The sequence below is a fragment of the Chamaea fasciata genome, unplaced genomic scaffold (assembly GCF_029207755.1).
Source record: "Chamaea fasciata isolate MVZ Bird 193981 ecotype frontalis unplaced genomic scaffold, bChaFas1.0.hap1 SCAF_6, whole genome shotgun sequence".
Classification (NCBI taxonomy): Eukaryota; Metazoa; Chordata; class Aves; order Passeriformes; family Sylviidae; genus Chamaea; species Chamaea fasciata.
This window is the reverse complement of record NW_027094091.1, coordinates 5,292,500-5,308,825: the sequence shown is the minus strand read 5'-3', so window position 1 is coordinate 5,308,825 and position 16,326 is coordinate 5,292,500. Positions and strand designations below refer to the sequence as shown.

The window sequence follows — 16,326 nt, the reverse complement described above, 5'->3', positions numbered from 1 at the left end:
GTTCCCACTGGAATAGAATGCTTGTAGCTGTAGGGCAATTTTCAGTTAACATATTTGTGCCCCTGGGGCTTGCAGTTTTCATACTAATAATAGTCTGTAGCTTCATAAACCAGAGAGTAATGGAGAGTGTAATTATGTTGTCATTTCATCTTGATGAAACAGACCACTTCCTGAACCATCATCTATCTTTTTGAGGTGCAAACAATAGTGGAACCTGTGGCAGGGGTATGTAGATTACTCACTGACCCTTTGTATTTAGCAGCTGCTTGAACTTTGCAGTGAACAGCCATCTAAATACACGACTAACTTTGTGGTCTAAAATGGCCACCGTGGTTCTGTTCATAGGATTCTGGTTCATAGAGACAAGGGATCTTCTGGTCTCGTGTAAAATACAATCAGCTTGTTAGAGTCTGGAATTGCCTTACCAGAAAGAGAATTAATCTGTACAGTTGGTGATAATCTTGCCTTTTTCAGAGGCCCCTTAATAGATGTCACCAGTAACTTCATCTGTGTTGTTTGGAGAACTTAAAAGTACGCTTAAGGAGGAGACTTAGAAAGTAATTTTAGTGGTAAGACACTGTTACAAAGTGGCAGGAAAATTAAAAGCTGTATAGCTCAATCACATGCAGTCTGAGGGTATGGAATAAATGTTGGGTAGTAACACTCAGATCTTAAACTAGGGCTTGTATAGGTAGATTCATCTTTGTAAAATAACTTGAGTATGAAGCAGTTGATTTGGATTTGTTCTAGAGTTAGTCCTCAGCTCCAGAAACCAGACCCTAAGCATTAAGAGGTCATCAAACTGTGTTAATGTTTAACCATGTTTTAAAAATAATGACTGAAAAAAAAGTACCTTAAATAACTAGATCAGTTCAAATAATTTCGAAGTGGGTTTTAGATTATTTTTCATGTGAGTTTCCCCCATCCCCCATCCCAAGGTAATTTACATGGAAATAAAAGAAACCAAAAAAAGAGGACAAAGGAGCCTACAGAAGATTTTGAAGTTCAGGAAGCACCTAGGAAAAGACTCAGGATGGATAAACAGAATAATCGGAAGGTAATTATGTCATTGGTTTGTTGGGGTTTATTTATAGCAGCACCAGTCACATTGCTGTAGTTAAGTTTGTCAGCATTTCCATTTTCAGGATTAAAAAAGAAATGTCCATATATCATACCAGCCTCTTGTCAATATTCAGAGATACATGTGAACTTACCACTGTGGGATTTTTTCTTTTGGTTTTGAGGATGGAGATATGACAAGTTGCACTTGCTACTTAAACTGTTTCCCAAAGGATTGTGCAGAGGGAGGCATGGCCTGTCTGTGTTGTTATGCTCTGTAGTTCTTTTTCTTTCCTCCTGATTTGGAGTTAGATTTACCAGAATGTAAAAAAAATATATGTTTTTAGTCAATAGTTACTTTAGATGGAAGTCAGAAGAGAGGAAAGAAGTAAAGCAAAACAGAAAAACTACTTTTCACAAACTGGAAGGCTATAGGACATTTTCAAGTGGCATGCCTGACCCTTTTCTTGGGTTAGGAGACTGCAGTAAATTTATATTTATGCAGTAAAAGTTTATTTATCACACAAATCGCAGGGCTTCTTTTCTGGTTAGCTTGCTTGTGAGAATGAGAATTTTCCTTACATAGGTCGCTATGTATGTGGACACAGCACAAATCTTGTGGTGACTCAGGCACGGGTTTATTTAGTCAGGCATGTAGAGCAGTGAATTTCATGCGTTTCACTTGTGTGAAAAGCTTAGCTCACATGTGTTCAGGTGTGTTACTGCAGTATCACACTGTAGTGTGAGTACTATAGACCTAAGCTAAGAACTTCAGTGGTACAGCAATCAAATGAAACAACCTAATAGAAGGAAAGATAGTAGATTTATTTTTTAAATGAGTTGTAGAGGTCTTATTTGTGTCAGTCTGTTTGGTGGGCTGGTTATTTTGCTACTTCTGTTGACATTGTAGATATTAAGACAACTTGTTGTCTTAGAGTTTATGTTAAAAAAATAGAATTTCAGATCGGCTTAATGAGCTGATTAGCAAGGGACAGAGATAATTCTTAATGTTGTTACCTTTGCAGAAAGAAGGGCCAAATCTGGTTTTTGCACTTCTTGCTGGAATGGGTTAGTTGTTGCATATTCATGTGACTTTCTAGAAGCAGTTTTTCAAACCTTTTTAAACTTGTCTAATTGATTTGAATACACTCTAGTACACTAGATACATGGAATAATGAAGTTTACTTATTACAATTAATTCCTCCTGTAAAGTCCTTGTTTTGAGTGTTCTAAAGGTACTATCCTGTCCCACCAGCATTTGTACACTACAATTAACCTACATTCTCAGAAGCAGGATGAAAGGTGGTTGCAGTATAGTTCATGCATGGGAGGTTCTGGTGTCTTTGGTGCTGTGATACACATGTGAATATACCACCAGGAAAATAACTAAATGAGCTGAATGATTCCCATAATATTTCTAGCACTAATGGCGCTGACTTTATAACGTGTATTTTAAAAATATTGTTCTCTCTCTGGTCAGTTTAGCAGAACTGCTTACAAGGGGCTTGATGTGTGTAAATATTAGGTAGTTTGGAAACTCTAAATGCATATAGTAGGGTTTGTGGTCCACAGAAGGGTCAGATATGGTTTGCACTTTGTTTTAGGTATTCTCTCTTAGTCTTTTTCCTGCCTTCACAGTCCCAAGGCACTTCAAGCTGTATGTGCTGGTGCTTAGTAGAACATTCAATGAATGACAGTGAAAATATCTATGTAATGTTTCAAAAAAACAAGCACTAACCATGCACCTTCTTTCTCTTATTCCCAGTTTACCTGCAGGCTTTAGTTACAATCATTTTGGATAGGAGCAGCTTTAATTTCATGACGTTTTACTTCTTGCACAAGAGTTGTGGGTTATATTCTCCGTTTGTCCTTAATTTTCATTTACAACATCAGAATGTTTTCACATAAAGTAACCAAGCCATAGGTAGCCATATGGAAGTTCTGAAAAACTAATTTGTTCATTGTTGCTTTAATGCTGTATATAAAATGCACATTAACAAAATGGGGGTTCTGCAAAGTGTGCTTTAAATTTCAATTGAATGAACTATCCTGTACATTTTCACAGAATCACAGAATCCTTAGGATTGGAAGGGGCCTCTGGAAATCATCCAGTCCAATCCCCCTGCCAAGACAGGGTCATCTAGAGCAGGTTACACAGGAGTGTGTCCAGGTGGGTTTGGAATGTCTCCAGAGATGGAGACTCCACGACCTCTGTGGGCAGCTGTTCCAATGCTCTGCCACCCCAAAGTAAAGAAATCTTCCTCAAGTTGAGGTGGAACTTGGTGTGTTTTAGTTTATGGCCATTACTCCTTGTCTTGTCACTGGGCACCTCGGAAGAGTCTGGCACCATCCTCTTGACACCCTCTTTTCTTTCATTTTTGCCCAGAAGTGTAACAGTAATCTTAGAAAACAGATACTGGGAGCCTCTGGTAGAATTGTTGGTAGGGCAGCTTAGTCTGCTTAGAGCTCAGTAAAAACACAGTGTGGCACATCTGTAGCCATTCATGTTTATTTTTACAAAGGAAATCAGTTCTCTGGCCTTTGAGGTGTTCACCTGCACATCTTTCTTTGGTAAAACTGATTGTCAGATGAAGACTGTGAAGGAGCATGTAAAGTGTTGGAAATGTGTGTAAAGCTTTCTGTTCAATAGAGTTGTTCTTATTAATCAGGTGAGCATGTGTCAGGGTTAAGTATTCTAGGCTACAGTTTTAGTAATTTGACTAAAGTTTTAGCATAAGAAACGGAAAAAAAATAGTGGCATGTGTAAGGAACAACGTCTTAATTTTGACAAAGATTTGACAAAAACTTCCTCAGTTTTTGGCATAAACTTTTAATCATCAATTCTCAATCTGGAGCAAATTTAGGTGCTGTTTATTCTCCCTTGAAAATAGTGGTTTTATTTTGGAAATGCTGAAACAATCTTAACCATAGTAATTTAGAAAATGGCACTGCTATAAGTTGTGGAGTTGAAAGCAAGTCTCTGAAACTTAGAGTTCTGCACAGGGTGTACTCTCAAATTTCTATACTAATTCTGCAATTTACCTTTAATAATTAAAGGTTTTAATTTGACCAGTTTGTACAAAGAGTAGTAAGGATAATTTACAAGTTTTTGTTCATTTAGCACTCCCCCTTTTGATATGCTTAATTTGGGATGGATAAGTGGGATGCTGAAGTACTATGTTCCTTAATATTTCTCATTTGTTTATGGGCTTGCACCCTGTCCTGTAAATGAGTTTTAAAATTCACTTAAGTGGGGCTAGTTTAACTGCAGTACCATTCAGATATTTGTAAAGACACTTTCTTTTTAATAACATAAATCCAGAACTAATTGCCAGTTGTATCCAACCACTCATAAATTAGGAGTTTTTTTATTTTTTCATATTTTTTTTTGTGACAGAGGGAGACAAGCAATGACAAAACAGCAAAAACAAACTCTTCTAAGGTCACAGAAACCTCCTCTTCACAAAAGAACCAGTCAGGTAATGTGGTCAGAATAAGTTTTAATGTAACTTTTTCAATTAAATAATTTTAAAATGCCCAGGTTTTCTGAGGCAGCCGGCTAAATTCTGCTGACTCGGTGAGCAGTTGCAGGCCCTGTGCCATAGCTGGGGGGGAGCCCTGTTCCTTCACTGCCCTCCTGCAGCTCGATCCTGGACTGAAATTGTGCGTTGCTGGTGGAGAGCAGCAGTTCACCAGTTCCCCGTGTGATGGCACCAGATTAAAGCTGGTGCCCCCAGATCTTGGCGAGCAGGGAGCAAACCCTGCTGCTGCCATTTGCCCGCTGCACTGGCCCAGTAAAACAGGTGCAGTCAGTGTCATCAGGTGCTTTGGGGTTTTAGTCCTTCGAAATGGTGCTTGATGGGAGGCAGTGTGGAGCATGAGAGGGAATTCTGTGAGGGAATTCAAGTCAGACTTGTTAATGATGCTCAAGTTTAAGGTAACTGCTATTAGAGCATGTCTCTTCAGGTGTTACCATGATTTGCCAAAGACAAGCGAGCTTCAGCAAGTCTTGCACGGTGTAGAAGTGGTGATGTGCCATAGCTAATCTGTGGTACTTGGCTCCTGTATGTAAATTTTCCCTTAACAAAGTGTTAGTGGTACTCAGATTGTGATGAGCTCATGTAGGGCTTCTCATATAACTCTTACCTCTGCTTTAAAGAGGTCTTTAGTCACAAGGTACTTTGATTTTAGTAGAAATGAGATGATAAAAAATTGGGAAAACATGTCTTAGCACTATTTGATTAATGGAAACCTTTATTTTTAAAATCAAGCCCAAATACATGGTTTCAGAAGCTTCATGTTCACTCAGTCCTATGTAGGTGCCCAGAAGACATACCTAAATAATTCCTTCCTGTATCTGAAGGAATATTTTAAATGGCTTCAGGGAGATAACATTTTAAAGTTCCAAACTTCACTTTGTAAACCAAAATTATTTTACAGCAACGAAAAATCTGTCTGATGCATGTAAACCTCTGAAGAAGCGAAATCGGGCTTCAGCAGCAGAATCTTCAACTCTTGCTTTTAGCAAGAGTTCATCTCCTTCAGCTTCCTTAACTGAGAATGAGGTAAAAAAAAAGTGGTGTTTGCACACAGCCATTTAATTACAGAAATTATCAGGTGTGAATCTTGTTTTAAAAAAAGCAAGAATCAAAGGCGAATTCTCTAACGTTGGTGCTCTAGACAAGTTACAGTTTTGGCCTCTGTGAAACCTGTTAACGTGTGCATTGCAAATCATTTATTGTAACACGAACGTCTTGATTTGGGGACGTTGAGATATTATTGTGGTTTTTAATGTATTTACCAACAACGTTTTAGAATTGTAACCTTCTATTAGAGGCAAAGTAAAATGCCAGTGTGTTCTGTATTTTCTTCTACAGACTTTTATGTAAGTGTACTACATTAGTTACATTATGTAACTCAATATTGTCATGTTGCCATAGCTTTTATATCAAAGCAAATTGCCTAATCCTCTATTTGATCTAGAACTGGACAGTCTTCTGAGCAGAGCCCCTTTTAACTCAAATTACTTTTCAGGCTGTTTTAGTGCTATTTCTCTGTGATGCAAATAGCTCCAACCCCAACAGAGTTAAACAGGCAGTGAAGGATGTATCTTTTTGATACTTGCTAATCATAATCTTAGCTCTGCATATTCGGAACTGTAATTCTTCTCAGCTGACATACAATAAATGAAATGTATGTACCAGAAGTGTATTCATACAACCCATTAAACCATTCCCCAAGTCATCTACACTGTTAAAATCAATCAGCCAAAGAGTGGCAGCATGGGGGTGAAGTATGCATGCTGTTTTGCAGGTGGGTTTGAATCTGTAGTTGGTAGGATTTAGTAAAATATCCATAGACAAACAGCTTCACCCAGTTTGTGTTACAAAAACTGTAGAGAAAATACTTGTCTGCTAACAAGGGAATAGGGCTTCCAGCTCTTCTAGAGACTTTCATCTCCCCTAACAAATGCATGAGGTGCTGTAATGAATGCAGTTAAAATATCTAGGCAATGTTCAGTAAACAGTTTACCTTTGGATAGGGAAAAAAGATTGCATGTTAATGGCTGTATATCTTAACTGTAACTGGAAAAACATTTTAACTAAAAAACCTCAATAAATACTCCCTCCTGTACCCCAATAAAACAAGCAAAGGAGGTCCCACAGGAAATAATGTCCGTAGCAGCAGCCAAGTAAAGTAATACTTACTTTGTTTTCTCAGTTGAGAGACTCCCATCTTTTTTCTTACCAACTTCTGTTGGATTGGCTTTGCTGATGGGATGTGCTGTGTAATGGTCTATTTGGGATCTTTTATTCAACCAGACTAGTTGAAGGAAAAATCTGGGGGGTTTTGGCTCAAAATATGCATCTTTAAATATTGGGAACTCAGGAGAAAGATTCTTCTCTTTCTCGAGATTATGATGATAAAATGAATTATCCAGAAGTCTTTCTTATAAAAGAACATTTTTTTGTAGGATTTTTGGGTTGTAACATAATGGTTCACATGTAAGAAAGGATATGGCTGCTGAGATGGAAATTCTTACATATGGCTGAGATGGAAATTCTAAAACTTAGCACTAATTTACTCAGCTGCTGCTAAACAGTAAAAGATCTGAGAAAAATTGACTTCATACAATGCACACAGAACAGATACACAAACTAGAAAGTAAATTAATTGTTTTTAAACAGTTAAGATATCAAAAAAAGTCCCAAACAGCATAACAGAAAACACACCTTGTTAAATAATTTTGGGGCATTGGGTGCAGGGGGAAGTAGATTAATGGACTAAATCCTTGGATTGGTTAAAGCTGCCCTGACCTGGACTTGGACCAACTAAGGATTGGGCCCAATTGGTTTCCTATATTAGATATATTTTTGCCTTTAAATAAAACAAAAATGTCTGGCATGTGTTTCAGAAATCAATACTGACCTGCTCTACAAAACAAGAAAGACAGAAATTCTGGATTGTGTGGGTGGCTCTTAAATACTTTTTCCTCTTTTGTATTTTTATTTAGCACTTGTCTAAACAGCTGAATATGTATTTGTCTTGAGGGCCTTCATCTGGAGAGAAACTTTCCCAGTGTTAAGGGAAAGTTGATTTTAAAATAAACACAGTCAGGTAATGATGAAAGCCTTGCACAGCTAATTGAGTAGGATGTAATTCTTCTGAACTTTAAACAGATTTAATGATTAACTTTCACATTTCTGTGTTCACTCTAATACTTGTAAGTGTTGGTTTAGGTGCTCTCCTAACAAGTATAGGAAAAATCCTCTGTATTCTACAAGCACATACATCTCTACAAGGTGTATTTATGAGGATTCTAGTATTTTTTTCCCCCCTCCTTTCTTTTTCTCCCATACTCTTTGTGAACAATTTGTTCCAGAATGGAACCTGGATGTGACTGTTACTTGTCAAGAACTGTTGTTAGCTACACACCCCTTAAATGTCTGTCCTTTACGACCAGGTTCTAGGAAAGATGTGCTCAGTTCTTTCTTGTTTGAAAGATGCATCTTATTTGACATTTTAAAAAATATTTTGAACTCTTTTTGTTGTTATTGGGGGATATTTTTTAAATGGGGTTTATTTGAAATACTATAAAATCAGGCAAGGCCCAATTTTCAATTGATAAATTACTTTGAGAGGGAGATTAAGAGTGGGAGTGTGGACTTGTTCAAACAGATTTATAGATGTGACATATTAGAGATTAAAGGTTCACTCCCTTCAAAAAATTGGGCTTTGAAGTTGTTTTAAGATGGGTGGACAGAAGCAGTAAAGTGTTTATACAGAAATAAATGAATTTCATACCTGCATTTAATTTTGAAACAAAATAATTTTACTTCTAGGCACTTGACACAAGTCACTTATGTGAAATATGATTTTGTTGAAATATAATTCTTAATGAGGAACTGGTAGGGCCAGATGTGAAAAAGATATTGAACACTTTGGAGTCTGCAAAAAGCTCAGACTAGTTTTTTACTGGCTATGTAAGACTTGGTGTAAGCATCCTAAAGCACATATTTGTGAGAAGAGATGCAGTGATGTATTTTAATTTCTTTTTTTACCTTGGCCCTCCACCCCCCAATAGTGTAGTAGGTGCCAGTAAGAGTGTAATCAGTATTTTTTTAATAAATAAAAAAGACTTTACATTACCATTACTGCTGAATTATTGGCACACTAGGTGTGTTTGCATGAAACATATCTGCTTTAGCTTTTCAATCAATTTTTGTGATTACTGTCTGGCTTCATTAAACTGGATGAATTTGTTGACAGCAGATAAGTGTCAAAGTATTGTGCAGACCATAGGTACTACTTACAAACTTTGTCAAAGAAACTGTAATCTTTTCCTAAGAGAGGACAAAATAAAGCACATGTAATACTCCCTAAGTTAGCCAGCCTGTCATTCGTCACACCCTCAAGTCTGAGCTGACCAGCAGATGGCAGCTTAAAGAAGCCTGGGAAAGATTTTGAAGAGGTGCTTTTGTTTTAATTTCATTACATCTTCCTTAGAAGAATTCTTTCTTCCTTCTGTAACACCCAGTGTCAACACAAGCTCAGTTCCTGGTTATAGCTACAAATTCTTGTGTTTCCAAGGCCTAACAATGCAAATTATAATAATGTGAGCCTTAATGCTCTTTTTTCTGCATATTAAACAGTGGCTATTTTTTCCATTATTGATTTGAGACAGATGTCATTTAGCTGCATTTTTAATGGGCATTATTAGCATGTGTACACAAAGGAGAAAACACGTACAGCTCTTTAAAGGTAAGGTGTTTGCTTGAGGAGGCAGTCGTGAGACATGCACAGCTTGCAACTCAAAAAGTACATCAGCTCCATTTATTAACCCTGGAGTCTAGTTGTCCTAGAGTATGCAACTATAAACTCTTACAGAAAGTGAAAATAACTGACTTTTTGATCCTAAGAACAGGAAGGAAGAAGGGAATTCATGTTATTTTAAATAAATTACTGACCTAAAGAAAAAGCAGTTGCAGTTGGACCTTGCAGGTTGTTAAACAAAATCACTGTGCTTCTAGCATTTCATTCAAGCTTCCTGCAAATATAATTCTCTCTTTTAAACATTGCTTAAGGATAAGTTAATATATAGTGCCACCTTACATCCTGTGACTTAGCAGACAGTTGTTTCCTGTGTTTGTTTCTGTATGCCTATGAATTTTTTTTCCCATTTGAAAACACCAGTAAGCAGTCAGGGGTACATTTTTATGGAACACTGCAAATAGTTGGACTTGTTCCTTTGCTAAACCTCTGCTAAAGCCTCTAACATTTTACATGACCTGCATCACCCACCAGACCATACAGTTTTGTTACAATGGTTCTATTTTCATGTGGAAAAAGTTCTAAGCTTCACTTCTGTTCTTTGATGGCACATTCTGTGTAGAAGACTAAGTTTCTTATGTAATTATTCTCCTCTTGTGTGTTACTTGGGCTTCAGAGTGCAGAGAATCTGTTAACTGAATGTTACATGATGTAGGTTTTTATTCCACATCCCTTACTAAAGTATCATGAGTATCTGTAGGCAATTTTATACTGTTTTAAAATGTTCTCATAGTTTTAATTAACTTTCCAGGCAAATTCAGAAATGCATAACATCCTTATCTGAAACGTCTAACTCCTGCTAATAATAAAAATGAAACTTGTCCCAGGCTGTCTTTTTTTTGCTATTATAGTACTGTGTACACTTGTGGCACCGCATACTTAAAGAATTTATCTAGCCTAGCAGTATGGGCCAAAATATCACTCTTCATTCAGTTCAGGAATTCTTATATGAAATAAAGGAAATGTTAACTGTAACTCAATTGGCTCTGTCAGTTTTTCTGTCTCTGTGTGGGTGCACGATAGATTGTCTTTTGAATACAGCCTGACCTGTTTGCATGTTGCTTATTGAATTACTCTTATGTAAGTTGTTCTTAGAGTAAAAAAAAAAGGCAAAAAAAAAAAAAAAAAAAAAAAAAACCAACAAAACCAACCCCCAAAACCCTAACCCTCTAGCTGCTCAGATTTTGTTAATAAGAAAAAAATATGCAGTTGGGTTTTATCTGTTGGAAAGAGGGAAGAGTTTATTTATCAGAACATGCATGCTCCAAGCTTTATAGAGAGAGCTCTTGGCCTGCCCAGCCCACTTCCTCCTGGGTGACTGTGGTGTAGAAATCACCGACTCTAAAGCCTTGTCAGGAAGTCTGAGATTGTAGCAGTGACCTGAGTGTTAAGGAAAGTGAAACTTAGTGGGCAACACCATTCAGAACTCATGAAGACGTGCCTCTTTAATTGCTGGTGAAAAGATGCTGTGTATCTTTTGTATATGGTATGTTCATATTGTATGATCATATATATATAATGGAGGTGACCTGAGAGACGATGTTGCTTAAGACATCCCTGTAAAATGTGCAGGTCACTCTTTGTGGGCCCTTTCTTTTATGGATCCTGCTGCTCCTGCAATGGAGGAGACTTGCCTGCCAAACAAGCAGGAGGAAATAATTTCCTGTCATGTTTATTTTCGTGTTATATACCCCTAGCTTTAAGATAAGCGTACATAATGGGGTGTGTTTCCTTTTGATGTCCTAGAGCCTGCATTATAAAGCAAGTGATGCTCAAGTAAACCAACAGGAAGTGGGAGGGGTTGCCTTCTTTGGCTGTTGAAAAATTTGCCCTTTAGTTGTTGTTTTTACTGCTTAAACAGAACGTGACGGAAGAACATCGTTGTCTTGAATGACTAAGACCAAAGCTTGTATTCTTAAGTCTTAAGAAGTCTGTTACACAAGCCTATGTGAGTAATACAAGAAGTGCTTTTATTAGACAATGAATTGATAAAGTGAGTTTTCTGAAGAAGAAACTTTTTGAACAAAAATTGCGCTTTGGTAGCTGGAAAAGTCTTAAGAGGTGTGTGACTGGTGGAGTAGCAGCTGTTGGAGCCTGTTCCAGTGTGGGCACCATAGATGCTCAAATGTTAACAACTTCTTCAGTCTAAATTTCCAGATTTGTTTTGAGCCTTCAAACATGGCAGGAAAACCTCTGAACTGGATCTAGCAGAAAGTCCCAAGGAAGCTGATGAGCACAGAGGTGTTGATGTTGCTCAGTCTGCAATTGCTAACACACAGTGAATACTATTTGGGACTTGATTCTGCTCCGTGAGACAGAAGTTTTTGCCTTAACAAATACTGATGCTGGTCCTTTAGGACAGTCCTTAGCCAGGAAGTACTTCAAGGGAAGAAAAAAAAGACACACCATGACCCCCTCTCCACCTCCTAGGCTAACACTGAGCCAGCAAGGATGCTTTCTTAGATCAGCTGTTTAAAATAAAGACTTAATCCTAAATCTAAAACAAGAGGCACATTTAATAGCCAGGTCACCACCTGATCAAGCAGAACGTTTGCATTTTTTTTGTTCTTATTGTCATAACTTTTTTAAACTCCCAGGCTCTAGGTTGCATGAGTACAGACATTTTATTTTCAGACCTAGAATTTCTGAACCTTTTTTCCCTTAAAATTACAGAGCAGTGATTTTGCTGGCTCTGGTATTTACTCTGATTTTGGAGCTGTCTGAAAGGAAGGAGGCAATTTTAAGTGGAGAAAATTTTTTTTTCTTCAAGTGGGTGGAGCAAATGTCTACGTCAGTATTTGACTTCATCTGCTTCTTTGAACCACAGCATGATTTGAGTTTTTAAATTCCAGTCTATCCTTTCACAGATTCACAGCTTATATCATCTATCGGTATGATTGGATGCCAGCTGAGAGTATGTCACTACCTTTTTTTTTTCTTCTTTTTTAAATAAGTGACATTTCAGCCACCCAGATGTGGAAGGAGCAATACCATTTGCAAAGTTCACCCACGTGGTTCTAGAAATATGCAAGCTGAGTGTACACACCAGCTCGCATTTAACTCTTTTTTGTCAAAAGCCAGAGGGAATGAAGAATTGCCTTGCATTTCTGCTGAGGTGTGTGGCTGAGACTGGAATCAGGTACCTCGCTGTAAAAAATGTTTCAAAAATTGTAGTAGATGTGGATTCAGTATTTAGATGTACTGTGAGAAATGTTTCCCTACGTTAGTGCTTATCCTTTCACCTTTAATTGGTGGCGCAATGAGCTGTGCGGTTAGCTCAGACTCAGTGTTGCAGCTGCAGGACTCGTGTTGCAGCTGGAGGAAGTCTTGCAGGAGAAAAACATTGAGAAGTGATTTTGTACACAAAATCTGTGTGCAGTCTTCTGTCAAATTGACTTCCTGCCCGCCCCCCTTTAATCATTTTAGAGTGCTTCAGACAAAAGACAAAATTAAGAATATAAACATATAAACTCAGAAAATGCACATAGCTGACTCAGTTTCATTCCTTTCAATGCTCTAGTGTGTTTTCTTATTGTAACTATTGTATAGAGTTGCACACATTTCCTCCTCTAAGCCTGCTCAGCAACCTCTGAAAACCAAACACTTAATTACTGAATATAATCATGCCAAGGAAACTCCATTATTCCAACAGTCCTTGCATTTGTATGCACATGTAGGTCCCTTTTGCATGTAACAGGTAAAAGTAGTCCAGGAAGCAGGAAAAAAAGGTAAATCTTATCCTTACATTTAGCAGTTAAATATTTACCCGGTGTTCAGCAATGCTTGCTGATGTAATCTGGCTTTGTACATCAAATATAGCAGTATGCAAAACATGTTCATTCAGTTATGAATTCATCTTGAAGATGGCTTTTACAAGCATTGTTACATAGTCTTTCTAAAAATAGGTTGATGTTTGTCTGAAAGAATCCCTTAAGCACTTCTTTTGGTTATTGTGAACAAGGAATTTTAGCATATAGTTCAAAAGAAAATTAAAAATACTTTGGGGGATTTGAAGTCTTTATATGCTGATCCCTGTACCATTGTGGACCTGAGTAGCTGTTCCAAAAATACGGTAGTAGTATAAAATAGATGCTCAAAGTGTCTTGAGATGAGTAAACCCAATTGTTTAATGACCTGTTGCTACAATTTCTGTCTTTTCAGGGGTAGAAATACAATACTAAACACAATTCACAGAGATGCCAAAATTTTGTCCCAGTTTGACTCAGTAGTGACGTATTTTTTCAATAATAAAGCTATAGGGAACTTGGAAAAATGCAGTAATGTGTCCCTGCATGTTCCCTTTTGAGTCTTACAAGTGTAAGTAGTGAATAATGACTGAGACACGTGGGAAAGGAAGGATTGCCTTGGGAGCCTGACGGGAAATTGGTCATTTCTATGAGTGGTAATTGTATTCAGAACCTCACTAGCCCCTGAAGTAAGTTCTGGCCTGCCCCACATGAAGAGCATAAATTGGTTTTTAGGCTGTTTCCCTCCCTTTTTCTCACTTGTGTATGCAGGTGCACAGTTTGCAGTAGAAAGAGCTGCATTTGATTTCTGAAATACCACCCTTGCTCAGTGTTCAGGCAGTGAAGTGTGAAAGCCTATGCAGGCGAGTCCTCACAAAATAATGTTGACGTTCAGTAACTGAAGGAAGTGGGAAGGAAAGCCTGACTGATGTGCAGTATGTGCAGGCTGATGATGCATTGCAGTGATCCACCCTTTGGAGGAAGTGTGTCGTCCATGTCACAGCAGCAGTAATTGCTAAAGAAAAGTGGAGATGTTGATAGAGTTCAGGTACAGTTTCAGTGCAGAAACTTGGCACTTGCTAAAAATCAGAAGTGAAGAGTTTTGGCTTTTTTCCCCCTAAATTTACACTCTTTAAAAACAGTCCTTTGCCTTTATGAGAAATAAGAAATTACTCCAAATGTAAAGCAGAATAAAATAGCTACAAATTGCCAATTAACACATTTTGCCGCTAATCTAAATGTTGATTACTTTGAACCTTGGCCTGAATTTCAGAAGAGTTAATTATATACTGTTTTCTTTGCTAGGAGGATTCTATTACAAAAATAAGGACAAGACAAGCTCTGTTCTGATTACCAGGGAAAGATTTATATTTGTAACTTAAGAAGTAAAGTAACAAACCCCCCCAAAACCTGTCCAGGTTTGTATTGAAGGCTGGGTTTTGGGCTCTGGTATGTTAACTGTTAAAAACTTCCACAGAAGTGTTATGTTTCATTGCAGAGGTGGCTGTGTCACGTCAGCATTAACTGATTTCTACCAATCTTCTTGTAAATCATTTTTACTTAGTGATTGTTTCAATCTGCACGTATTTTAATAGCAAAACTCAGTGTCTCCCAGATGAATCAGAACCTGTTAGGGCTGCTACAGCTTGCCGGGGGTACAAATACAGTTTTCTCAACCTCCTCATGCTAATACCTCTCTTAGGTTCTAAGTTGTCTCTCAGAAAGATTGGATGAAGGGTTGTCTCAGCCTTTTCTCCACAGGCCTCAAGGAACAGATGCTCTTTTAGTTCCCTGATGTTTCCATTGGCTATTCTGGGATAACATCAAGAGCTGAGGTGTTGAATTCCAGTTCTCTTCATAGAGGGAGCTTTCCTCAAAGATCTCTGATAGACTGTGTTTCACCTCCTGCAGGATACGAATAAGGGTCCAATTAAATTATCCTGAAGAAATGCATCCCTTACAACAAGAAATCTGCTGGCCTTCCCCTTTATTAGGGCCCTAATGAAATCTGGTAGTGAAGTGTGTGTGAGCTTGTGCATGGGTTATGGCTGTTGGAGAGGGTGGTTAAACCTTTGGTCATGGTGGCAGGGATGAAGAGGTGCATTCTGCAGCATGCACCAGGCCACAGGAGTGTATCACTGAGCTGCTTGTGAGTGTAGTGACTCTTGGGAGTTGAGACAGCCATGAGCACGTATCCAGTCTTGTCTGTGTAATACAGAACTGGTACTTAATAGAGCATTTGATTTGTAAAGTGTGTGAGAATCCTGACAGCCGTAAAGGAGAGATTTTGAAAGATACTCTCAGCCTGGTAGCCATTCAGTTGATGAACTGAGGGTATTTTGTTCATGCTCTGTGTGTTTGGTATTTGTGCTTGAAACCTGGCAATAATCTATAGGTGGATGTAAATTGCCAAGCTTTCTTTTGAAATGGGCCGATGGAATTTGGCTTTTGTGGTTGCATTTGTGATGTCAGGTTTGATTCTTGCCAGCACTGCTTCTTTTTTTGGCTCAGTAACCATTTAATTTAAATAAAGGACTGTTGCATTAATTCTGAGGCGGTAAGATCTCCGTTCAGTAGGAAAAGTGATGTCAGCCTGAGGTTCACAAATGGCTGGGATTTTGTCACCCGGATCTGGGGGGATTCTGAAAAACTGCCCCCTGCCAATAGGGTTCCCTTTCCATATAGAGGTCTGCATCCTTCATTTGAACAGAGTGTATAAACCAGGGAAAATCTTGGAAAACATTGCTTTGACTCATTCTCTTAACTGAATATATTTGTCACTGGGTATGTTCTGTTTCTCTGCTGTTTTCAAAAGCAGTGAGCTGGGGGAAGAGGAGCGCCTTCCTCAGGGGCAAGGCTCTACTGCTTTTGCTGCTGGGAAGACTGGGTACTGCACAAATGGATTTTCTCTGGATTTAGGTGTTTTGTGGTGTGGGGAAAAGATGGGAAGCCTAGTGTCAGGTTACAGCAAGACTGCTTGTTTTGCTTTGCTTTGTTTTGTTCTGTTTTGTTTTTAAGAGGAAAAGAAATGCGGATCTAAGACCTTCCAGCTTATTTTTCCTTTTTTCTTTTCTAACCATGACTAATTCTGAGTAGTTCAAACAGGAACATAATGAGGTACTAAAAATGTTAGAGCAGTGTGCTGCTTACGCTAATTAATGTTTCTGTGGGAATAGTTTAAACAGAAATG

The 16,326-nt window shown here is 38.1% G+C and overlaps 1 protein-coding gene across 2 annotated transcripts in view; it reads left to right on the top strand.

Annotated features, from left to right (window-relative positions):
• Positions 1-16,326, top strand: part of NSD2 (nuclear receptor binding SET domain protein 2) — a 98,821-nt gene that overhangs the window by 64,874 nt on the left and 17,621 nt on the right. The window contains exons 9-12 of one of the 2 annotated variants that reach the window (XM_066185301.1): positions 939-1,057; positions 3,125-3,229; positions 4,457-4,538; positions 5,500-5,624. In XM_066185301.1, the coding sequence (XP_066041398.1) occupies positions 939-1,057; positions 3,125-3,229; positions 4,457-4,538; positions 5,500-5,624 (431 nt within the window). Of the gene's footprint in view, positions 1-938; positions 1,058-3,124; positions 3,230-4,456; positions 4,539-5,499; positions 8,709-16,326 lie in introns of those variants that run through there. The other variant, XM_066185300.1, reaches the window with a different exon arrangement.